The sequence below is a fragment of the Protopterus annectens genome, chromosome 4.part0 (genome assembly GCF_019279795.1).
Source record: "Protopterus annectens isolate FY-2018-M chromosome 4.part0, PAN1.0, whole genome shotgun sequence".
Taxonomy (NCBI): Eukaryota; Metazoa; Chordata; order Ceratodontiformes; family Protopteridae; genus Protopterus; species Protopterus annectens.
The window spans coordinates 1,608,294,691-1,608,322,145 of record NC_056733.1 but is presented as its reverse complement, the minus strand read 5'-3'; the positions used below and the strand labels follow the sequence as shown (position 1 = coordinate 1,608,322,145).

At 37.4% G+C, this 27,455-nt stretch overlaps 1 protein-coding gene across 1 annotated transcript in view; it reads right to left on the bottom strand.

Moving 5' to 3' along the window:
* The window catches only part of RUFY1 (RUN and FYVE domain containing 1), a 2,127,773-nt gene that overhangs the window by 933,132 nt on the left and 1,167,186 nt on the right, over window positions 1-27,455 (bottom strand). Inside the window, exon 9 of the mRNA XM_044069383.1 lies at window positions 25,264-25,365. Within this exon, the coding sequence (XP_043925318.1) occupies window positions 25,264-25,365 (102 nt within the window). The remainder of the gene's footprint in view (window positions 1-25,263; window positions 25,366-27,455) is intronic.

Here is a 27,455-nt window from a genome sequence, read left to right as displayed (position 1 = left end):
GTGTTCTGATGATGTAAAACCTTCTGCTGAGCCGATTGGTTGGGAGCTCCTGGGCCAAGAAAACACATTACCATCACGGAAGTCTAAATAATCTCTTTGTAGCTTTTTACCTTTTCCTTCTCCAGTTTTCTTTCGTACAGGGAAATATTTAAAAGAAGTTTGTCCATTAACTGATCAAATATTTCCTCTTTGAAGAAGCCAGTCAAGTAGAGCGTCAGCTCATTAATGTCTTTGGCTAAGGAATCTTCTTCCGAACAGAAGAAATCATTTAACAGTGCCATGTAGTCCAAACTTAACTGCAGGTTTAAAACCTGCCACCATTTTAAGAGCTCCAGTAAGCTGTCACCATAAGAAGGCATCTTTAGTACCCGAAGCCCTCTAGGAATTTTTTTATGAAATATGGCAGCCTCAAAATGATAGCACTGCCAAAGTAAGCACTTGTGCTTCTACATTTTGTCTTCTAATTCCTTTACAGCCTTCTTAAACAGGGACATCTCATTAAAATCAATGTTAACATCTGCCACATCCTCATCATTAAAACTCACACAAATGAGAGGATTTGCAGCCGATCTAGGTTGAAGTATAGTTGCACCATCTTTCAATATTTTCTTGCCTTGATGCAAACGGTCACGTAGTCCTTTAGTCAAATTAAAATTCATTTCAAAATCCATACTCTCAGCCATGGTCCCAATAAACAAACAAAAACGAGTACTATAAACCAAATAGATTGCAATAGGACCTGACAAACCCAAAAATATAAATACTTGAAAACAAAACAAGGCGTCAAAATGCTGAGAGTAGGATAAACAGTTTAATACAACACAGAACAAATATATTTAGGTTAGTGCTTTTGCGGTTGCCTGCTTCCTCAGACCTCAATACAAATGACAACAGTTACTAAACGTTTCCTTTAAATATTCCATACAACCAATAAAAACAGACTTATTTAATGAGGCAAACTTTTCTTCTTTAAAATAGGTTTTAAAGAGATGGCACTATTCAGACCTGGAGGGGCATATGTCTTAAAGTCAATAATCCATTTTAGTTCAACACATTCTGTCTCATTATGCAGGTCACATATTAGGTTATATATAGGTCATATAATAGGTTATATTAAACTGTTTATCCTACTCTCAGCATTTTGACGCCTTGTTTTGTTTTCAAGTATTTATATTTTTGGGTTTGTTAGGTCCCATTGCAAACTACTTGGTCTGAAGTACTCCAACACCCTAGCAAAATTTCCCCATGTAGTATAAATACCACTCTGGATCTCCCCTGAAATGAGGTCACTAGCCTGGTGGCACTAACCCAGTTAACAAAAGATAAATAAAATAAATAAGCAATTACTGACTTTCTTAAGCATTAAATATCCAACATCAAAATACTATTAAGATAGGTCCATAACAAAGCACTTAGCTGAATACTCTGGTAAGCTGAATACTCCAGTACTTGAAGCCAAATGATGGATTGACTATGATGACATAGGTGGTCTTGTGCATTGGACTGGCATGGCAAGAAAGAACTGACGATGGTGCTGGCCAATATGGCTTTACACTGCTGACACCACACTACAAGGATATCTGCCTGCTTAAGGATGGTGAAAGACTATGGTATTCAGGCTGTCAATGGGCTTTAGCATGGAAGAAGTCCCAAAACGTAGTACTGAGACATTGATTATGTTGAACATCTTATCTGTGAATAAGGGTTAATGGGGTTTGGAGGGTGTTTAAATTTCATCAGCTCATCAGTTAGTTGGATTATATCTGTCTTGGAATAACTTCTGAAGGTGGAGGGATTACAAGGTAACTCACGTCCTTACACTTAAGCCAAGTGTTACTGCAAGGTCAGATTTGACCAGTGATTTGGTAACTACAGGTACTAAGTTCCTGTGGTGAGAACCACATTCAATATTTTTCAGCCCCTCATTGGGTTTTGGACTAGTTGGCATTAATGAAGTCTAGGAATCTTTGTGCATACTTGTCTGTAGTTGTATAGATTTCCCTTGTGTTTTTCTTTTTGAACCTGTATCTACTAGAAAACTGTATTGAATACTACTTTGTATAGACTAACTAGAAGATATGTACTCTGGATCTTACTGTATGTATACTGTTGTACTGTCTAATTATTGTATATTGCTTGTATTTCTGTGGAGCTTTTCTCCCCCGGGCCTCCGCTGAAAATGGGCTTCTGGCCCAGTCGGATTTTCCAGTAAACAAATGTAAATAAATAAATAGTTGAAGTCACCCAAGTGGATAGGTTTGGGCTCTATAGTGTGGGATTTCAATTTGTTTAGATATACCGCGTGGCTTGCTGGGGTCATTGAGGGGATACAGTAGTTGGCAAAAGTGTGGTACTGGGTTTTACTTCTCATGACAGAGATATGGAGGAGTTCAAAGTCATTGTCCTGCATTTTCTAAAAAGATTTCAAGCCTGCATAAACTAAAGCACTGCTGGTGATTCCCTGCTGAGTGAGAAAAGGGGAAGTACTCCCCATTTCTCACTCAGGAGAGTTAGGGACACACAGAGATAGTAATCTAGCCTTTGATCATCACGTGTGTACAGTGGTCAGGAAATTATTCTATGTTGTGCAACTTATAAACAAAGTATGGCATCTAAGTCCAAAGAAGTTATTGTTCCACTGTATTCGGCATTCGTCAGACCTACCATTGAGTACAATGCCCCCTTTGGTATGTACCTATCCTGGCATATCCAACAACAGGAACATCCACAGAGGTTCCTCACTAAAAGAATACAGGGCATAAGTAATATGTCCTATGCAGACTGCCTCAAGGTCCTAGCCCTGTAATCTGTTTCCTACAGGCTTTTGAGGGGAGAGCTATGTCTGGCATACAGGGCATTGTCAGACCCCACTCTGATGGACCTCCTGCATATCCAAACAAACAGTAGCAGGATTACCCATTTTCAGACCCCACTCTGATGGACCTCCTGCATATCCAAACAAACAGTAGCAGGATTACCCGTTCTAAAGACTTAAACCTTCCCTATGATATAAAAAGGGCCTGCTGGAGAGATAGGTATGTATCCCAGAGACTACCTCATCTATGGAACAGGTTCCCCATCCATGTAAAACAGAGTTCCTCCCTAATCCAACTCAAGTGCAACTTGGACAACTGGATGGGAAACCGGAAATACATCCCTGGTTTGGTACCTATGTCTCTGATGCAAACAGGTAACCTGTAAATGGTTCATCTCCCAGGCCCATGCTTACACTTATCAAGGGTATCAAAACTTGTAAGAGATTTGGGATGCATGGCTAGGCTTAAAAAGGCCCTTGTGGTCATTAGCCCAGTAAATACCTATGAACCTATATGTAAACCTATATTTTTTTTGTCTATGACTTACTGATAAGAGTTGTTTCTTTCTTCTTGCTCCATTTTGTTTTCTGTTGTAATAAATCTGCTTGGTCTGGTGTTTTTGTTCTATGTGAGAGGTAGACACAAATTATCCAGGCTGCATATTTTACATGTTTTTTCATTGGTCACATTGTCTCTTTAGTGATACTTAAATACTAGTTTTATTGACTGGAGAGCTTATTAATCAGCTTATCTTGTTTTTAGTGCCTTTATAAATTCTGTACAATTGAATGGCTTTTGGTTCATTTATACAGAGCAAAGTACTTTTATTCAATAATCATACTTTTATAGGTTATTTAAAGTACACTGCTGCATCTGTATCTTTACGTTTGTTTGTGGTAGCATTTCACTCTGGACACTCCTTTACTGTGCTTTTACATTAGGGATTATTCATCTAGTGGCAATAGGTGTTTGCCTGGTCTATCTGAGCTGGGAAGCATACAAAAAGGCTCCAAGTATTTTTTTGTACTTCTCTTATATACTGTGACTATACTTTAGCAGTTACAAAAACTGTTATTGTCTGCTGCTGCTTTAAGTTGTTAATTGTACTATATTACATTGTATCTGTTAGTTGTAGGTAGTTTGTGTGGTCTGTTACACTTGGGTCCAAACCAGGTGTTCTACATTAAGGAGGTGTTTTTCTGCACCCTTGTGGCAGAAGTGTGCTGATCTAAGCTGTCTGAGTTGGGGATTGCTGATGGAAGTCTTTTTGTGTGCATTCCTGATGGGTAGTTAGCTTAAAACGTTGTTCATATTTAAGCCTCACATTTGTGCAGTGCTGCTATTCACACAGAGGTGGTTAACAGTGCCCTGTACAGATGCAAAAGCCTAGAGGATCAGTTTTCTCTAAATGGCTGTCAGTGAAACACTTCCAAGAATTTCTGCTGCTCTAGGAGCAACTCAGTAGCGCTGCCTTATTAATAATACTTAGCCTTACACAAAGTATAGGTCCCTCTTGCAGTCATGGCGCTACGAGCACTCCTGTCAAATTAATCCATCCTCTTCCCTAATGAAACATACAGTAACAGCCTGCTATCATGGACTGGTAGTTTTCCATCATCTCTCTGGCCAGCCTGATAGATATGGGCATTCTGTGGCAATATAGCAATCATCTCATGTATACTGACAACGAATTACTCCTGAAATAAATACTTTATTTGAGAGATGTAGTTATACTATGAAACTGGAGGCAAGACTCTCACATAAGGACAAATCAAATGCCAAACATGTTGTCAGCTGCACACACTTCCCATACAAAATAAAGACATGAAACACAAACCAACATATGCAGAGGTACTCACTACTAACTTACCAAAAGATCAGCGGTCTCCCAAACGGAAACCACTTACACACATAATGCAAAAAAACAACCGCAACATACAATACACACATGCACACACGCGCACACACACACACACACACACACACACACACACACACACACACACACACACACACACACACACACACACACACACACACACACGTGTCTCAACAAATAAGCCCATAAGGCATAAAACCTAATGTATAGTTCATAGGTAACCCCATTGTGAGACACATGGATGTTCCCCTCATCAGGCTAGATAAGGAGTAGGTTACAGTTAGCTGCCTGTCAGGTGCCAGGATCCGTCAAGTCACTCAAGCTGCTCAACCACATGTACCAGTATAACTCTGTCACAGTTCATGTGGGGGTGAATGACTTGAGACATACCTCACTGGACTATATGAAGAGACATGACTGAACTCTCAGATTGTGTGTCACAGGCAGGTATAAGCCTAGCCTTAAAGCAGTATTCTACCTTCTCCAAGAATGATGCCACAATACAAACAAAAAATAATTGACTTTAACGATTGGCTTAGCTTCTGGTGTCAGACCAAGGGGATCCACTATCTGTCAGGCTGGGAAAACATGGTTGACAATCCACGCTGCTTTGCCAAAGATGGTCTGCACCTGTCTCCTCTAGGCTTTCAGATACTGGCAAAGGCATTAACCGCTCCTATTCTGCCTTTTTTAGGCAGTGTCAAAATAACCAACCTCCCAAAATAAGAAAATCATCTCTAGATAAACTCAAGGTACTGCTGCTTAATACTATGAGTCTAAACAAAAAACTGCACTCCCTGGAAGCACTCCTTCCTTGGGAAAATGCTTACATCTGTGCAGCCACCGACACATGGTTCAAAGGCACAGAAAGCACCCCAGCCATGCAGGGCTACAATGCCTTCCTTACGTTCAGACCATACATTGAGAGTGAAAGAATCAAAAGAGGAGGTGTATCCATCTTCATTGAGAATAGGTACACCTCTAGACTGGTCAAACAATAGGACTCTCTTCAGCTACATCATGTCCAATTAACTACAGGCAAAGCCCTCTACCACATCATAGCTGGCTATAGGTCCCCAACCATGAAATAGGAGAAGCATACCACATACCTGGACTTACTGAAGCCACCTGCCATACAGCCCAACACCTTACTCATGGGTGATTTTAGTTATCCTACCATTGACTGGGAAATGTACACAACCATAAACATGCTGGCTCAAAGATTCTTGGACTTTGTGAATGCAAATGCTCTGGAGCTAGTCAGCACACCCACAAGAGGCTCAAATGTCCTGGACACAGTACTCACTAACAGGGAACAGCATTGTACCCCCCCATGTGATGTTCTTCCTGGTAGGACTGGACTACAAATCAGTCTCATTTGATGCAGCTGCAAGACTAGATACCCCATCAAGCTCAAAAACCCTTGAGAATTTTTCAAAGAGAAATTACTTTCTACTAAGTGACAGTATAAGAAGCTTTAAAGCAACCCCAAATGCAGATAACACCTGTCCTGTGCAGAGGTGTACATCAATGCCCCGCATAACTATTTAAGCAGTTGTATGGAATTGGCTGCACCTAACTGGATTAAAACCAGGTCTTGCCGAAAAAATAATCCACCCTGGTGGACCCCTAGTATAAAGGGACTATACAACAAGAGAAAGAAACTAATGTACAGGAACAAGAGGAAACTGGCTCAGCAGAAAAAAACTCTTCTCTAGCTTAAACAAATTAGAGATCTTGTCAAGTCCTCCAAAGCTAATTGCAAAGTAAAAATAGCCTCCCTAGCTAAGGATAATCATAGGGGATCTGGAATCTAAAAGGGAATACCCAAGCTATGCGCTGAGCTGGTTGTAGACAGCACCACCTATACTCAACCAGACGTAATAGCAAACCTCCTAGCTGACAGATTTGGAGCAAACTTCAATCCCCCCCGTCATCCCCCCAAACTATATCTGCCACCATTTCTCATCCTATTATCTCAAGAGTGCAGGATATCTTGGCACTCTCCAAGGCCAAATACACACCACCAATGGCATCAGACAACATCCCAAGTTGCCTTTTAAACAACCTAAAACATGACCTAGCAGACCCACTTGGATCCTTGTTTAACTACAGCCTGCGAATTGGTAATGTTCTGGCAGAATGGAGGACAGTAACAGTAATCCCTCTGCACAAAGGGGGACCATGGGCACCATCAATCGACCCTAGGAATTATAGGCCCATAAACTTGACTAGCCTCATCTGCAAAGCCATGGAAAGAATCATTATGGACTTTATTAACAATGACATAGGTAATCTCCAAACTCTGGACCCAACCCAGTTCAGATTCGTTAAAGGTATATCATGCCTGTTAAACATGGAATTGGCAGCACCTAACTGGATTAAAACCAGGTATTGCCGAAAAAACAATCCACCCTGGTGGACCCCTAGTATAAAGAGACTATACAACAAGAGAAATAAACTAATGTACAGGAACAATAGGAAACTGGCTCAGCAAAGAAAAACCCTTCTCTAGCTTAAACAAATTGGAGATCTTGTCAAGTCCTCCAAAGCTAATTACAAAGTAAAAATAGCCTCCCTAGCTAAGGATAATCATAGGGGATCTGGAATCTAACAGGGAATACCCAAGCTATGCGCTGAGCTGGTTGTGGACGGCACCACCCATACTCAACCAGACGTAATAGCCAACCTCCTAGCTGACAGATTTGGAGCAAACTTCAACCCCCCCCCCCCGTCCCCTCCAGTCATCCCCCAAAGTATATCTGCCACCATTTCTCATCTTATTATCTCAAGAGTGCAGGATATCTCGGCACTCTCCAAGGCCAAATACACACCACCAATGGGATAAGACAACATCCCAAGTTGCCTTTTAAACAACCTATAACATGACCTAGCAGACCCACTTGTATCCTTGTTTAACTACAGCCTGCGAATTGGTAATGTTCTAGCAGAATGGAGGACAGTAACAGTAATCCCTCTGCACAAAGGGGGACCATCAATCGACCCTAGGAATTATAGGCCCATAAACTTGACTAGCCTCATCTGCAAAGCCATGGAAAGAATCATTATGGACTTTACTAACAAGGACATAGGTAATCTCCAAAATCTGGACCCAACCCAGTTCAGATTTGTTAAAGGTATATCATGTCTGTTAAACATGGTTGACTTATTAGAGAAAGTCACCAAGGCCCTGGACAAAGGAAAGACTGTGCATACCGCCTATCTTGATGTAGCCAAGGCATCTGACAAAATCCCCCACTCAGGTATTATACAGAAACTCTCCCAATTGGAAATTAACCCCTACATTACCAGATGGGTAGCCAACTGGCTCACCGATAGGACATATACTGTCAAAGTGGGTGACTTCACCTTTAGCAAAAGACCAGTCACCAGTGGTATGCCACAGAATTCTGTGCTGGACCCTTTATTGTTCAGAATTTATTTCTCAGAAGTCCAGGGAAAATTTGGATGGCCTGTGGTTGACCATGTTTGCTGATGACTGTAAATTGGGAGCAATCACAAGAGTCCCCAAAGATGTTAATATACTGCAGAAAAAGGTCAACGCAAACAAATGATTAGTGCCAAAGGCACAGATTAAAGCTAAATGCAAAAAATGCATTATTATTCCCTTTGGGAAAGCTGGCATCCCTACTAATTACATTAAAGACAGCACCCTCCCTAAGAATAGACCCAGTGGTACGTGATCTGGGCACTCAGGTTGATAGCAATCTGAACTTTGACCATCACGTGTCCACTGTAGCAAGGAAATCTTTCTGTGCAGCACATCTTATAAGTAAAGGCATTGCATCTAGATCTAAGAATGTTATAATTACATTATACTTGGTCCTCAGACTAATAACTGAGTATAATGCTCCCTACTGCATGTACCTCACCAGGCACCTGCAGCAATTGGAGAGATCACAGAGGTTTCTCACCAACACATTACAGGATACACAAAACAATTTTTATGCAGAAAGACTGAAAGCCCACTCACTGTATTTTGTCTCCTACATGTTGCTAAGGGGTGACCTGTGCCTGGCTTACAGAGCAGTCTCTGACACAGTCCTGATGGAAATGCTACACATTCGTAAATTCAACTGCACGAGGGTCACTCGCTCCAGGGATCTTAACCTAGCCTCTGACAAGAACATGTCATGCTGGAGAGACAGAAGAATCTCTCAGAGACTGCCACTTCTCTGGAATAAGTTCCAATTCGTGTGAAACGGAGTCCCTCCCTGATCCTCTTCAAACACATCCTAGATCAGTGGATGGGTGACTACAGATTCACTCCTGGGATGGCACCCATGTTCAGGACCTAGATGCAGTTGGTATAATACCTTTTGTAAAGCTGGTGATTTGTGCTTTGTTGCATTAGATATGAATTCCTTATTTACTGTAATACCCAATGATACTGGAATGGAGCATATTATGTTATTTTTATTGCAGTATAGCATGTTTTCTAATGCAAACATTAATAAGATTTGCTTACTTCTTGATTTAATTTTAGAGAATAACATATTCTTGTTTGTTGATAAATTCTATCTACAAAAGGGATGATGTTGACATGGGCACTGTGTGCACTAATAGCTATGCCAGTATGGTTTCAACATATTGGGAATTACATCAAGTATTAAGTGGCAACTCTTTTGTGGAACACATTAAGTATTACAGATATTTCGTGGATTACATCTTCCTTGTTTGGACAGGGTATATTCAATGTTTATATAATTTCATAGACTTATATGGTATGATTTCGTTTTTGAAGTTTACCTTTAATTACTTTAATATTTCTATTGAGTTTTTGGATGTTTTGATCACTAGAGACTTTGAAGGGAAAGTTATCACTACTACATATAGGAAACCCTGTAAAAAGAATGTCATTTCACATAAGTCTAGCATGCATCCTGGACATGTTTACAAAAGTGTCATGAAAGGTCAGTTTGTTAGAGCTGTAAGGCTAAATAATGATGGTAATGGTTCTTTTAGGAGTTTTTAAAGATGTGTGTACAGATTTTTGGTTAGGGTTTTTTATCTTTAAATTTCAGTCATGTAGGGATACCACTGCTAAATCATTTTTTTCAGATTCAGGAGGCAGGGCTAATGAAGTGATCTCTGGTTATGTCAATTCAAGACTTGTCTTAACATACTCCAGTGATGTTACTGTAGTCTGTGATACTGTGAAAAAGAACTGGATAGTTTTGATGGTAGATGAGGGCCCTCAGGAAAGTCCTAGGTGAACAAACTAAGCTTTCCTTTAAAAACAACAAGTCCCTCGAGTGGCAACTTTGCTATAGACAACAGAAGAAGAAGAAGGAAAATAGGTTTTCTGAGTGTGTTGGGACGTTTCCTTGTAATTCTTGTAGTGCTTGTAAATATGTATGGTCTGTCTCTGAATTTACAACCTGATTCTGGTCATACTGTGAAAACTGAATTTTTATGGTGATTGCAAGACTACTGATTTAGTACATTTGGCATAATGTTGTGTATGCTCATGTTTTTATATAGGGAAGACAAATTGTACTTTGAGATAAATTCTTGAGCATGTACTTGATATAAGAAGGTTGAAGTTATCTAATGTGTCAGCTAAATATGTTAGTACTTTTAGTGAAGTACACTTTGGAAATGTTGAATTTTCATTTGAGAGGGGGTGATCATGTTAATAAGACTGTGCTGAACTGAGACGGATATTAGAATTGCGAGCTAGTAGGGGGATCTGGCTTAATGATAATGTCTCTTTAAAACTGGCACTGAAATTACATGCCTTAAATTATTAATTTAATTGACATCTGAATTTGTATGGTTTAACAGCACATCGGTTATGGTCTGAAGAAGTGCCTTGTGGCTTGAAAGCGCTTACTGTATTTTATTGTTATTTTATTAAAGTTTCATGGTCCTTTATTTTGCCATGTTGGGCTAGTTTTATGTATTTTTAATACTGATAAACCAGCATTTTGATAAAAAGCAATTCCTCCTACAAATTATACATGAACATCCTTTTGAATATGTATTTCCAATCTGCAGCTTACACGCACACACAAATGGAAGGCTGATCTTATGTGTAGTTGCTCCTTTTCATCTCTATTTGGAGTCATGTCATATTTTCCATGATTTTTCTCTTTATTGAAAAAAACACTCACAAAACAAAAAGCTAAATACAGTTTTAACACCCAACATATTTTATCTGACAACACACACAGGGCTATATACAGTTTCAAAAAAGGAAGTTTATCCTTCCAAATTTGAACAGCTGACCCAAAATCAATGGATGCACCCACAGGCATTACCTATTTTAAAGTTAATATTAACTGTGTCAAAGTGCATGTTACAGCCTGTGTTCCGAAATACACCGATTGCTATCTTTTCTTAACTTATTTCTATTCCCCTCTCAAATGTGAAAAACAATTTGCATGCTTTCAGTACACTTTTAGCTTTACATAAAAAAGTGCATTGGCTACTCTTCACTAATAAACTAAATTGTGCAGTGTTATATCTAATGAATTAGAAGTGTTAAGGCTGCTGAGCAGGCAACATTAACAATTCACTTCCCACAGTTTCAGACCTCATTTGTTTTCACTGAACTGACTGCCAAGTTCATTTTACAACTTAATTATACTGTAGCTTGTAGACTTTATTCAGAGAACCAGACTTTTCATAATTAATTGCTTGCACCTGTGGGCTCATCATCTCTAAAAGCATTTGCTAAAGTAAAAAAAGGCAAATACTAACTTTGCAAATAGAAATAAAGAACCCTTGCAGATTTCACTCGGTATGCCTTGATCAGACCTCTCTTGATTAACTGCTTGCACCCATTTGTTCCTCATCTTAATCTAAAAACAGGTGATAATGAATACATAACCATATTATTTTGCAAATGCAAGAGTTACAGTTTTGATAGCCATCATCATTTTTTCTAATCTTCCAAGCCCACTTGCCTACAGCTTAAACTCTCTTGTCTACATCTTAAACTAAGGACATACATGGAGGTGTGAACAATGGCTCTAGATGATGGTCATTACTGATATGACACCCTGGCCTCATGTACAAAATAGGAAAAAGGGAGTTGATGCTTAAGTCAATTAGTCTAAACATGCAGATTTCACTCAGTATGCCTTGATCAGACCTCTCTTGATTAACTGCTTGCACCCATTTGTTCCTCATCTTAATCTAAAAACAGATGATAATGAATAAATAACCATATTATTTTGCAAACGCAAGAGTTACCGTTTTGATAGCTGTCATTGTTTTTTCTAATCTTCCAAGCCCACTTGCCTACAGCTTAAACTCTCTTGTCTACATCTTAAACTAAGGACATACATGGAGGTGTGAACAATGGCGCTAGATGATGGTCATTACTGATATGACACCCCAGCCTCATGTACAAAATAGGAAAAAGGGGGATGATGCTGAAGTCAATTAGTCTAAACATATACTTCTATAAAAAAGGAAATTGTTATCTTTTCATTCTGCCCATTATTTGATCAGCATGCTTTTACATCCCATGGCAGCCTATGATCACAATGTTACATTAAATTTAACATTTTTTCCAGCCTTTCTTAGCCTGCTCCAGAGTTGCTCCAGAGTAAAGTCTGCACACATTACAATTAAGAAAAAAAAAAGTTTTTTTTCTTACATTAATATCACTGGCATGTAGCACGGTCTTTGATAAAACTCCATTGAACTCACATTTTAAAATACCCCGGACCGCATGCGACATAGAACTATTTTACAACATAATACACAATTTACATCATGACCTGTTTATACAGAGATTAATAAGAACATAATCTTTTTAACTTGCAGTTTTTATAACTCCAGTATCTTCAGTGTCCCTCCAGACACTAATGTTTGCAGTCTTTCTTCATCGGGAATCTTACATTCTTTGACGTGATAAAATCGACATCACATTCAGTACTCCATTCCAGTATCCATATCCTTCTTACAGTGTTAATACTGTTCCCATTTACTGAAAATACTCTAAAGTTGTAGCTTTTCCTACTTTTTAAGTTCAGGGGAAATATTTAAAATTTTCATTTTCTTATTTTCACTTTTTCCTCATAAGCTTTACAGTTCTATCTCCAGTTTAACACAAGGCTATAAACGTTCAGTCTTTTTCAACCACTTCTTGTTGAACCACAGTTTATTTTTATTTATTCATCCTTTGTTGAAAAGGTTAGTTTTACTAGGCTACTAGCCTCTTTTCAGGGGAGCCCCAAGGTGGTAGTTGTACTGCTAAGTAAGAATTTGGTCAGGATATCAGGGGACTTCCCCCTACTCTTTGCAGCTGCTAGATGGCACTGGAGGCCTCCTACAGCTGCAAGGAAGAGGTCTAAGTGAAGTAACAGCATGTAGGAGAGAGAAAAGCTATGGAAAGCATGGAGGTGGAAAAACAAAATTTGGAGAAAGTTGTTCAATATGGAGCTTCGGAATATAAATAAAGACTCCTGTGTGGTCAATATTACAAATGAGCAGTGTTTAGCTGTCTTCATGAAGAAGGAAGTAAGCAAGTCTGTTGAAGTGGTACAGACAAAATAACCACCAGGAGGGCTTGCAGATATTGTTCTGTTAAAAATAATTGAGTAAGATGATCCAGGTGACAGTTCTGCTGTTTGATGAGGTGAGATAGCATATAACGTTTTTGGAAATGCTGAGGATGGTATTGAGGAAAAGGAAGCAGGGGATATAGTAGCAGAGAATGCAGCAGTTAAAACTTATGTAGCAGTAACAGAAAGTAAAAGAGGAAAGCAGCAACAAACTAAGGTGTCTGGCTTTGTGGAAGAAGATAATGCAGTAACTACAACTTGTGCAGTAGTGGCAGCATGCAAAAAAGGGAAGAAGCAACAAACCGTAAGTAGCACTGTTTTTAAAAAGAAGAACAGACCAACTGTGAGAATAACAAAAAATGACACTGTAATAGATAAATGCTATGTATAGGACAATTTGGTAACTTTTCTTGGTTTTAAAGCTCCAGAAATGTGATCTTTTATATATATACTGGGACAGAAACATTTTGTGACAACATTTGAAACTGATGAAATTTCTGGAACTGTGCAATAAAAAAACCTTAGCCGTGAAACAATGTTTTCTAATAGTAACAAATGTTAAAAAAAAAAATGTTAATTTTCAGTTTAGAACCAATGAACTGGAAGAAGACAATGTAAAAAATGTATGCAGGGTCTCTGTGAAATTGTTAATAATATTGAGAAAGGTAGGCATGAGTGAAACTTATGGAGTGGAGGGTGGAAGTTATTTTGAAATGTGAAAAAAAAACATGATGAAACATTTGCCAGATATTTTTGTGGCTGGTCATGGAGCGATACTGAGATATACTGGCTTTTCCCATTTAATTCATGATTGTGACAAGGTACAATGTAATCAGTGTGGTAAGAAAGGACATACAGCAAGAAGTTGTGTGTCTAAATGCAGGACAATTTTGGATGAACTGTCAAGAGCAAACAGTAAATCATGAAAAACAAGGGAAAGGGAAGAAAACATACACAAGGAAGGACAATAAGAAGCTGGGGGAGAGGGTGATATAGGTGAAGAAGAAACTGTACATAAAGAAAAAATATGGAGGAGAAAATACGGAGAGAGCGTGCATGCAGGAAGAGAGATCAGGAGAAGGGACACACTAATATTTTTGGAAGTTCTAGCCAGTGAAAAATCTCATTCTGATGATTAAGGGTTATTTATACAAAAAACAGGAAACAATAATAAATTGGGGAAAGAGTAAAATATAAGAAAATGAAATTTTAAAAGTATCTCCCCTAAACTTAAAAAGAAGGAAAAAACAACAATTTTAGAGTACTTTCAGTAAATGTGAACAGTACTACACTGTAAAAAAGATAGGGATACTAAAAAGGGGTGCTAAATGTGATGCGAATATTATTCTGTTAGAGGATGTAAGATTTCCGATAAATGAAGAAAGACTGCAAATAGAAACAATGTGGGGTGGAAATGCAATATGGGACTTAGGAAGTGAAAGTTGCTCTGTAATGGCTGTGTTGTGCAAAAAACAGTGAAAATACTAGATGTAACACTGGTAAGGATGGGAAGGTCAACTGTTGTGGAAGTTAGGTGTAGACAAAAATGTTCATAGAATCAGTTTAATCACGTATTAGACAATAGGTTGGTTAACATGAAAATTATAACCAATGGGAAATTTAAGTATGCTTTAAGAGGAAAATGTAAAAAGAAAAGGAAAGATGTAAAAAAAAATACAGGAAATGATAAAATGCAGTAAATTATCTGTGTGGAACAAAACTCAATAAACTTACAAAAGGGGAGTACTTGGACCTGAAATTGATGATTTTGTATTATCAGAAGGTTTGGGGGCAACAGATGGTGACACAGTTGTGATGTTTTTTCAGACCATTTAGCAATATGGTTGGAGGTGATGGAAGAAAAGGACTGTATTAAAATAGGAAAGGGAATACAAAGAATAAATGAGACACTATGGGATGCTACTGGAGAGTAGAGAGTATTGCAGTTATGGAAGGATCATATAACCATAAAGGACTTCTACAAAAACTGGTCTGAATGGTGGACTGAATTTACAAAGTATAAAAAGTGTTTTTTTTTCCAATGGCAGGATGATGTAAGAAAGGAAGAGAAAGTGAAGTATGGAAAATGTATAGAAATGTATCAGAGAATTTACAGAATAATACAACAGAGTATTATGACAAAGAAAATGAAATATATAAAAGAAATTGAAAAAAATAAGGCATTACTGTTTAGGCAGAGGTATTATTTACAAGCGAGAAGGGAGGCAGCATCTGCAGATTTCTGTACAACAATAATGAAGAATATTAGTATAATAAGGGAAATGAAAAAATGTATAAGGAGAGGGGGAAAAGAATACAAGAGCAAATTATGAGTATTGTAGTATAGAATGTGGAAAATAAGAGTAAAGGGAAGGAAGATAAGACAGAATGGAAAGTAAAACTTTTCCAGAACAACTTAAGGAAGAATTTGAAAAAAAAATTACTATTAGTGAACTGGATTCAGCATCAGGTCCAGATGGTATAGAGTATGGAATGTACAAGAAATTAGTGGATTGGCAAAGAGATAATTTTGTAAATGTACTGAATTAATGGTTGAAGGAAGGGTTTTTGTGAAGAGTTATGTAGAGGGAAGAAAGTATATAGAGTACAAAAGGGAAGGGATGTCAAGAATTGTTTATTCATTGAGAGACACAATTGTGGACAATATTACAAGTAAAAGGAAGGATGTGAAACTTATTTTAGGTGACATTAGTAAAGCATTTGATACAGTAGGACATGATGCTTTGTGAAATGTTATGGAGAATTAAGGAATGGGTAACATAATTAGGAGGGTGTGTATATTGGCATATTGAAATAATAGAGAGTGTGAGTGGTAGTGAGAGTGGCTGAGTAAAAAAATATGTATGAAGTGTGGTATAAGACAAGGATGTCCCATAAATGGACTACTGCTTGCACTGGTAATGAATGTGATAGTGACTGGAGTAGCTTAAAAAACGAAAGATGCTAGATATGTAAAGCAAAAGAAGATGATGATTCCAGTAGTTCTGACATATACATACACACCATACAGGATATATAGTTTCTAAGAACAAAATGTTTATGAGTGAAGTATGTGTTTGTCTGAATGGATACTTAAAGGAAATGGGAATGACCTTGAATAAAGATAAAAGTAAGTGTTTAGGTGATGTGGTGAAAATTGGGGGGGGGGGGTATTTTTCAATGAATGAAATGTCTTTGCTAGGGATAGAATTTTGGAAAAATTATGTAGTTATGATGCAATGGGAGAGTTTGATAAAAGAAATAGGTCTTATGTGGAAGATGCATAGATTAGTATTCAGGAAAAATATTTACCTAGTAAATTCTGTATTAACGGAAAATAGCATATTTGTCAAATGTTTGTATAATCCCACACAAATATGAAAAGGAAACTGTGCAACTTGTGTTTTTTTTTTCATATGGGTTTCAAGATTAAACCCACTGAAAAGAGATGTGCTGTATATGAGTGAAGAATTGGGGTTAACAAATCCAGTTGTATATACTGCTTCTTAAACTTGTAGACAGTATTAAAAGTGGGTAAAGGAAAAGAATGAGAAATTAAGTGAGAATATTTAAATACAAGTACAAAAAGTTTTGGTAGATGATGAGAATAAAAAAAAAGAATATGTAAATGACAATTTAAAAAAAAAATTAAGAAAAAATACTAACGTGGAAAGTAAGAAATGACAACATAGAAAAAGATAAAAGGATGTGGTATAATATTGTGATGAAACAATATTATGTGAATACATGGGAAAAGTCAGCAGAAGAAGTGATTAAAGTCAGGAAAAAGTGGAATACCAAGAGAGAAGAGTGTCAGGATTTCCTATGGAGACTGGTAATAATTAAGATACCAGTAAAAAGGAATACTCCATATAAACCAAAGTTGAAAGAGTGTGTTCATTTTATGGACAGGTGCTTAGATAAGTTAAATGAGTTTTTAGAATGCATTAAACTACTACCACTTTTTATGATTCACCCAAGAGTGCAGTGAAGAAATGATAAATTCCCTTGATGTTACAGTCTACAAAAATAGAGTTTTGGGTACACTGGAGTCTAACATTTTTAGGAAAACTACACACTGTAAAACAGTATATTGCACTAAAACAGCTGTGACCCCATTTGACAAAAATAAATAGTAATAGGTTAGATGGTTAGACTTTCTCGTCTGGTGTCTGACAACAAACAGTTTATTCATGAATTAAGCATATTAAAAGATATGTTTAAAAACATAACATACCCTGAAGAATTATTACTGAACAAGATAAGGGGATGAAATAAAGAAACACAGATGGATAAAATATCAACCTTTGATTTGGTTCTCACTTGTACACACGGTTAAAGTTAAAGATGACTATGACTTTTCAGCAATGATTTTAAGGTACAACAACAAGATGAGAGATATTAGAGGTGTAATGAATGAACATTAGACTGGAGTGTTTGGCTCTTTAGGTCTGGTGACAAAGCTGGGACAGTCAAAGTTCATTTATTAAAAAATAAATAAATAAAAAATAAGAATATAAAACAGTACCTTGAGACGGAGAAAAAATGACAGTATCTTTTTAAAAAGAGCACTTTTCATTGTGGATATTGTAATCAGTGCAGTTTTATCTAGGAAACAGAATACATAACTATTACAAATTATTTTAAGAAACTACAACCAAACAGAAAGTTTGACTGCAGTACAAAGAGTGTTGTTTGCACTGCATATTGCATATCTTGTTCTGTGTTCTATATTGGAAAAACTCAAGAAACACTTAGAATTTATTAACACCTGTAATGCTATTAAAAAAGGACAAATGCATTATATAAACATTCAATTAATTGCCTACTTTTTAAGAAGTTTTGTTTTTTTAGTTTGGATACGGTATTTTATCGTAACTGGGGGGGGGGGTAACTGGAACACCTATTTGGAAACAAGGGAGTTGTACTGGCAACTCTTCTTGGACACTGAGCAAACTCTAGGAATCAATCAAAAAGTTTCAATTGCTAGAATATTACAACCAAAGAATGCTAGGTTATAAAAGTACGTATTGTTATTATGTAATATTTTAGTACTTATTTTTACATTTTTACAACAATATTTTAACAAAGATTTTTTAGGTTATTCAAGTCATCTGACTTATGATATTTTGTATGTTTGAACATTATGAATTTAGTTCTGATGAAGTTCCATTCTTCTTATAGTTTGGAATGAAAGACCTCAATAAAGTGATGATGTCACCAGGACCAGCATTTTTTGTGGTGCTTTCTTTATACTTTGTTAACCAGATAAATGAACTGGTCCACGTACCCTTTTTAGTCCGAACCCTGGCTACAACAGCAAAAACAATAACAAGTTTGAAATGCACTAAGGAATAAAAAACAAAAACAAAAAAAAACAAAGACTGCATGGACAAAACACAACAAAGGGATGGCCGTGAATAAGTAAAACATAAAATAGCATTTACAAGAATTAGCACGTTTTTAATAGGTATACAATGTAGAGGGTTTAAAGTTCATTATAAATACAGAATTGTATGCAAGTATACTGCACAGCTCAAATTACTGTAAGATGCTGCGGTGTAATAGACTAGGAGTCTGCTTATGAATGTTGCATGGCTATGCAGAAGGGGGGAATAATTATATCTGCATCATTCATTGTCTTAAGTAGTATCAAACAGACTAGACTTGCGGATTTTGGAATGGGATTACCAGTATAGTGGAACCGAAGTATTACTGTGCCATTGTCCAAGCCCATATTGCATTTCCATTTACTTTCTTGAACAAATATTCTCTGAAATTTTTCCTAAAAGGATATAGTTGCTCAATATTCCTAATGTAGTCTAAAAGATTGTTCCAAATGGGTCCAGGCTGCTAGGTGGTGAGACATTTCCCTATCTGGTGGTATTTGGTCAGAAACACATGGCAGAACTGAAATTCAGCTGTAGAGACATATGGCTGTCGCAAATTATTCACTGTGGTCACAAATAAGCATGTGGAGCTATCCTCACGACTTCAATAACGAGGTACATGGAGGGATAATCTCCATGGTCCATAGTCACAGCAGGCAGTATGGCAGGCATTAAAAGCAGAATGCCTAGTGGGCATGTCAGTGGCAGTAAAAACGTAACATACGATTGGCAGTGCCTTTACTAGTTGTGTGTTTGAGCTACTGTCGCCTTTACAGTGTCTAAGGAGCATTGACTAAAACACATACTGGAACACAAGTGTGACTATAGTAGCATGCAGGATTTCCTTCATGCTACATACTGTAGCTATATAGGCATGTACTGTACCCCAGGCATAACATACATTGCTTCCCCTGACCCCATGCACTTAGTTATTGAAGCAGTAGGTATGGCACTGAGTGCTTCTCTGTCTGCAGTGAATCTGTGACAGATACAGGTCTTTCCAGCTGAGTAACAGTTCAGGCATATATCCTCAACCAAACATACTGCTGGGAAATGTCTCGCGGCCTGAACCTTTTTGAAACAGCTGGAACTATTTTAGAGAAAAATCTTTCACACATACAAAGTGTGAATAGGGGCCTGTATAAGGAATACAGTCTTATTTGTAAGAGTATTGGACTGCAGCCTGTTGAGAAGTGGTGGACAGGAGCTATCATTTAATATTTTGTAGAGAAGTGTGTCAGTACATTGACAAGTCTTGGTCTAAGATTATTCCAAGTTACCTATTTTGAGTACTAACAGCAAGAGGGAGTTGACCAGAGGACCGGTAATGGATGTTAGTTTTCCAGAGGTGCCAAACAGCATTACTGTATTTTTTGATTTTGATGGACACCTTATTTTTTACAAAACCAGTTCCATACAGCTTCAAGATCCTTTTGAAGTTCACTGAGAATGGACAACCTTTGGTTGAATCTGGTCATGACAATGTTATCTGCATACATTACACAGTTACTACAGTACACAGTAACATGGACTTTGACCAACACAACTTATAAGTAGGGGTATTCCACCCAGGTCGAAGGAAGTGAAAGTACTACTCTATTCATCCCTTATCAGACTCATCATGAACTAAAATATCCCTTTCAGCATGTACCTGACTATGCATATGCAACAGCTGGAAAGCCCACAGAGGTTCCTCACCAAGACAATCCAGGGTATTAACACATTGTCCTAGACAGTTCGCCTTAGTGCCCTGTTTCTATACTCAGTCTCCTACAGGTTTAAAGTCGATCTGTGTTTGGTATACAAAGCATTCTTAGATCCATCTTTATGGAGTTTTTGTATATCTACAAGACAAGCAGCACCAGCACAAATTGATCCTTGGATCTGAACTTTGCTTGCAATATAAAAAGACATGCTGGGAAGACATATGTGACTTAAAGGATCCCCATGCTCTGGAATCTTGTCCACTGGATGGTAAATTGCAAATTCATCCCCAAACTGGTCCACATGTCTCTTATAGACAGAGGCCAACAGTAAATATTCCCTAACACTGGATGGGTAATACGTTTATCCCTGGGCTGACCCACATATCTCTTACAGACAAAGGCTAACAGTAAACATTCCCTAACTAACCTTGAATGGGCAATCATAAGTTTATCCCTCGGCTGGCCCCATGTCTCTTACAGACATAGACCATCAGTAAAATTCCTTAACATTCCCCCTACAGAGGTTTTTAGCAATCTCGAAACAAACATATCACCCTCTCCAATTAAGACACACATTACAACAAGACACAATTGGGTTGGGCTACATGGTCAGGCTTATAAAGGCCCTGGTGGTCGTTAGTAAAGTATATACCTATGCACCTATAATATGAGGCCAATCCCAGGGTAGACCATTAATGTACACTGAGAATAACACAGGGCCTAGGACTGAAACCTGTGGGACCCCGCATGTTATGCTCCCAGTCTGAATGGAACTGTAAGATCCAGTTACTCAAAAGTTCTGTTTTCCAGATAGTTCCCAAATCACTGTACCACGTCCTTAACCTGCTCTGTATCCAAAAATGCCTTTAAATCTTCAGGAAAAGATATTCTGAAGATATCTAGATATCGCAGCTTGAATCTTGCACATGCCTCTCAACAGCGCCAATCACCTGGATAAACCTGCTTCTTTTTTTACCTGGTGTACAGTGAATGATCATTTTGTCCTAAATTTTTAATACTTTACCCTTTCGCCAAAATTTTGTCAGGAGCTCTTTCTGCGGGTATGACTGCATCTTTACTAATACAGACCATGGCTTTCTTATTGCCAAATTTGGAGGATAAATTTGATGTGCCCTCTCAATTAACAAATCCTGCTGTGAACACCAGGCCAGTTGCTTACATAGGTCTCAACCTCTTAAGAGGCCAATGTGGAACACAGACCCTAGCAATGTATGGCAAACAATCAAAGTGTGGAACACCCTTTTTTGTCACTACGTGAAAACGCACCATTTCCATGGGGCCTGGTTGAGGTAGACTTTTTGCCAAAAGTATTACGTTAGCAAATAATGTACATTTGTTTAGATTCAATAAGACGCACATCAATAAACAGTTAGCAGAAACCATTGATAAAATGCAATATTCTCAGTAGAAAATCATTACACAACAATATTCAAGTTCTCTTTAGCACCTGCTTTTCCAACCTCTCCATATCTTCTCCCAACTAAAAAGTTAAATTCAATAAGGGACATTAGAGCAGAAAAGTTTAAAATATTGTTACCATTACCTTGAGACACTGACAGAATAAGTGAATATGAATTAATATACACTTTCTGAAATAAAAACACTCTATAATTATTTATTAAATGTAATGCACCACCTTTTCTCCAAAACTGACCAGCCTAGCTCTCAATGAATCAAGGACAAATCCAGAAATAATCAAGGGACACTTACTATCTTGAGACACTGACAGAATAGAGAATGTGTACAGAGAATTGCTCTTATAAACTTAGCAAGTTGCTTAAATAACTGAATTTGTTAACATGCATTTTCCTGAAGGATATGAAGTCTATGTCAGCCTTTTAGTAGTCAGTGATTTGCCAGAAAACCACAAATGTTATGAGCAACAGACCAAAAGGCAAGAATCTGGACATTCTGCAAAAATCTGTAACTCCAATCCTGCCTGAGACGTTTAATCAGTCCTACACTCTGCACATTCAGCCCAGTAAGGGAACAAAGCATCTGCTGCTCCAAGTTCAGCAGTCCACAACCCCCAAGTGCAATCTGGGAGAAGAACAAATAAATCATCCAAGGCAGAAGTATAGCTCCCATCAACAGCAGCACCACCATGACCACCCCGATTTCCGAATCAGGTAAAACAAATTGCAGCCCTTTGCCCTAAGGTTAGTGGCCTGGTGGTGTACAGTCATCACTGAACCTGATGAAATGCACTTCACAGCAACTCCCGTTCAGTTGGTGCCTCCCTGTCTAGTCTCTGTACCCCATCCCTCTTACCCACGATCATAACAAATGAACTACATGAATATTCAAACAATTCACTAACAACAGGATAGTGTACAATCAGAAAAAAACAGCCGTAACTCTCAACATGTTATTCTTTCTGCGCCCTGCAATATCCTTTTTGAAAGTATTGCATCGGCACAAAAACTAGTATTGGCATGCAATAGACTACATTTTGTGCCTCCCATTTGGATCCCTTTGCATCAGGAACAAATGCTTGATTGGCTTGTATACCACAATGCCGATTGGCTTTAATTGCGGTATACAAGCCAGTCAAAAATATTAAAGCAGAACCACCAGTGTTCAATGAGGAACTGTGGAACAGTGGGGTAAACTGATCCCAAATGCAGAGCATTCAGCACAGTCCGGAGCACTTGGCTGCCCAGGTTGCTTATATGTACGTTTGTAAAATTAATACAGTCTGTTCATTTAAAATATTCTGGTATAGCAAAGAATCTAACTCTATTATTTTATGAAACAGTTCTTAGAGAAGCCTCATGTTCATCCAGTCTGTGCTTTATTTCAGTCTCTTATTTCTGCAGTTTTAGCATGTCATCTGAATAGGTACATAATGCTTCTTCTATTTCTTCCAGTCTTTGGTCATTTGACTTTATATATTCCTCCAGTGTCTCACTTATTTTAAACACCTCCAAGTGCATTTGATCCATTTTTTCTTCTAGATTACTGGACATCATCTCCTGTAGTAAAGCTGAAACTTGTAATGCTTTTTGCTGAACAGCTGTAATTTTCTGTCAAGCCAGAGTTTTCACCTCTCCCTTTCTGGATGATTCTCTCTCTTCTCCAAACTTCTCTTTTGGTGGTATTCAAGCAGTGAAACTACCAGCTAGCAACTGACTTTTACCCAAATTGGTAGTTTCCACTGGCTTTTGTTAACAATTTCTCAGTTTTCACACTAGGGGAGCTCTAATCAATCTGCTGCTCAGCATGTAGCCATTTTAGAAGCCATCAATAACTTAAATTAGAGAAGGCACTCAGGTGGCCAGTGTTTACTTAGTTACTGGTTTACGTCTTAAAACTAAAAATCAAAAGTCAAATATTATGACCTTTGCCATTAAGAAAAAAAAAGCATATTTTGTTGAGGTTAACTTCTGTTCAAAATGCTGTCGCTGTATGAAGCTGTATTTCAGTGTATGTAACTTGCACAGATTAAATGGTTATTTTTATACAGTAATTAAAACAAAACAGAGCGTCCAGTAAAAAGGAAGCAAAGTATATGAAATTTAAAGAACTGGCAGGCAAAAGTAGCGTAAAAACGTTTAATACAAAACTTAACTTAAAATACAAAGAAATAAAAGATGAGCACTTTCATACCAAGCTAGGTACTTCATCAGATCGAATTCAAACCACTCTAGCCATCCTTAAATATATTAATGTTTAAGACCACGTGACCTTGGTAATGGCTTAATTGGAATATGATCATCAAGCCCTTTCTCATTAGTTGCTTGTAAAATGGTAATCCATTTTATCTCAAGACACTCAGTGTAGGTCTTAACATCGGTTAGTGACCAGTTTGTGCATCTGGACACTAAATGTGTCTTTAATGTTGATCTGTATGCTAACTGTAGTAGTTGTAATCTAGTGTACTGTGCATGCTGTGAAATCTGTAAAGCCTTCTACATCGGTAAAACCAACCAGTGTCTAAGAGACAGAATCAGAGAGCATTTATATGCTGTCAGTAGATGTGATGAGAGAAATGCCTTCTTTAAACATGTGAAGTGTGCAGGAACTTATCATTGGTTTAAATTCATGGTATTAGAAATTTTCAAGCCCGGGTTGAGAGGGGAAGATGTTAAGACCTACACCGAGTGTTATGAGATAAAATGGATTACCATTTTACAACCAACTAATGGGAAAGGGCTTAATAATCATATTCCAATTAAGCCATTATTAAGGTCACATGGTCTTAAACATTAATATATTTAAGGATGGCTAGAGTGGTTTGAATTAGATCTGATGAAGTACCTAGTTTGGTATGAAAGCCCTCATCTTTTATTTCTTTGCATTTTAAGTTAAGTTTTGTATTAAATGTTTTTATGCTACTTTTGCCTGCCGGTTCTTTAATTTTCCTATTTTTATACAATGTTCATAAGATATTAGCTGCTATATTAAGTGTACTGGATTACTGTTTTATTCTGCATTTAGTTCAGTTCTCAGTAATTAATGTATAAATATGGGATATTCAAATTCACAAAAATGGAACGAATCACTGATCACGAACAAAACAAAGAAGTAAAAATGCAATGAATAATAGTCTTACTATATTACAATTTCTCTCAGGGACCCCAAGGTTTTAGCAAGGATAATAGGGAAATTTACAATGCAGCTTCAGAGATGAGTACTGATATTAATAAATTAATTTTACACATTTTAACTACAAAAACAATGAAATCTGCAGGCTGCGTACATGAAGTTGGAACATACAACATGTTATGCTTGCTTAAACAATTAGAAACATAACTTCTACATAGCTGTATAATGAATACTTTGCATATCAAATTAAATCTAAACAACAGAAGTTTGTTTTTAGGTAGTCTTTCAGTTGCTTTTTTTTAAGGAAATGCGTAATAACATAATGCATCTGTTTACAAGTCTGCCATAAAGAAAATACTTTACCTCCACCTTCCTTTCACTGCTTTTACGAATTGCAATATTTTCTTCCTTTAGCTCCTCTTGCTCTTTATGCAGGGATCGAATCCGATCATTTGCCGATGCAAGCTACTCAGCAAAATGGAAATATATTCAAGTTAAGGATCATGCAGCAAATATTGCAATCTCGTAACAAAACAAAACATTCTTACAGAATGTATCTTAGCACAAATGACAGACAAATTTGACATTTCCACGTAACAAGCTTAACTATTTTTTCTAGTGAACTATGGTATTAAGTTACTAACATATTTTACCTTTTTCTGCTGTAGAATGTCACTCATCCAAGGTAGCAGTGTTGAAATAATTATTCAGGTCCTGATAGGAACTGGACAACATTTGCAAAAATGGGGCTGGCTAGCACAATGCAAAAACTGCTACAAAAATTCTACTGTGGTTAATACTCTTCATGACTTACAGCACATGCCTAATATAAAGCTAACTATAAAATGGCCATTGCCTGTTTTCTGAATGCCAACATTTGAGATGTGATGGTATGTTAACCAGATCTTCCTCCTAGCAAATGTTAGTATCTACTACTCCTCCTCAAAGAATTAACGCCCATGCTGCATTATCGGTGCCTGTTCCTCTTCAACAGTAAGAATGGATGGCCCAAATTCACTACTAAATACTGAAACACTTTAGTGAGAAGGGGGAACCCCATCATGACATCACTACTTCATCCTTACATAAACAAACCAGATACTCATGCTATGAAAACCCATATAAGTGTAAGAAGTTTCACAATCAAATGATTGGAAGCAATATAGTGGTCTGTACATATCCAGTATAAGAAGTACCATCAACCATGCCAGATTTGTGAATTAGTACCAGCGTGAAGCAAGAGGATCGAGTAAATGTGTAATTTAAAAGAAACCAACCACAAAGAAAAGGTATTTCAAATGGTGAAAAGTTGCAGTCCTACATCTCAGAGTCATTTTCATTAAGACTTTAATTTAATATGTACTTTAGCTTGGGTTCACTACCTGTGGAATTTCACTCTGCTAGGTATTATCCACCACAGGTGGCATAATTACGAAAGAAAACTGGAAGGTCAACAGAATTAATAATACTATTTTCCACAGGCACTTTTCTCATAAAGGAAGGATTAATCTTCATGGACAGGGTCTAAAAGATAAGATGAGACGATGAAGACTGGCACACAAGACTTGAAGCGCAATTGAAGCGCAGAAATTGTATCTGAGGAAATAATTCCCAGCCAAGGCTTTTGACACTATTCCCCCATGCAGATATTACTGACAGACTTGTAAATCTGATTATAAAGCTATTTGCTATATGGAGCAGGGCTAACTGACTGTTTGATAGAACCCATATGGTTGAGTTGCAGGTGCCACTTCTGAAAGCAAAAATGTTACTAATGGCATACTACAGAGATCAGTGTTGGGCCCTCTACTATTAGGCATCTATTTCTCAGACCTTCGAGCCAACACACTTCTGGCCTATGTATCTTAGTTTGCAGACAACTGTAAATTGGATGCTGTTATTTTATTTTTTGTTGACGTACAATTGCTTCAACATGGGTTAGACTATGACAACAACTGATGCAAGGACATATTTCATTTGGTAAACAAAATATTTCCATATCATACAATATAGACAACACAACTCTCCAATCACACAGTGTTGTAAGGGATCTAGACAACCTTTTGTTGATAATTCCTGGTCTTTTGACAATCGTGTCTCCATAGTAATTCGGAAACTCTTCTATCTGGCTCATCTAATTTCTAAAGGTGCAGCCCCTAGATCTAATGAAGCCTTAATTCCCCTTTACTCATCAGGCCTAATATAAAACATAATGTCCTTTTTTTGGCATTTGTCTTTCTAAAAAAGTCACTCAGTTTGAGAGATCTATGAGAGAATTTTAGAAAAAAAGATGAATAGATCCAAGACCCTTATTAACAAATAACTTATCTGCACAGACTGGCAGACTTCTCTCTGCACTTGGCCTCTTACAGAATCATATTTGGCGACTTGTGTCTTGATTTATGAGGCATGAAAGATCTAACACTTTTTGATTCACAATCCTTCTTACAACAAATGGTTCCTCAAATAGCTGGTTAAAAGAAATACAGCTATATTAATGTATGAATTAGACATGCTTAAGTGACAGATTTATATCTCAATGCATCTCCCACCTC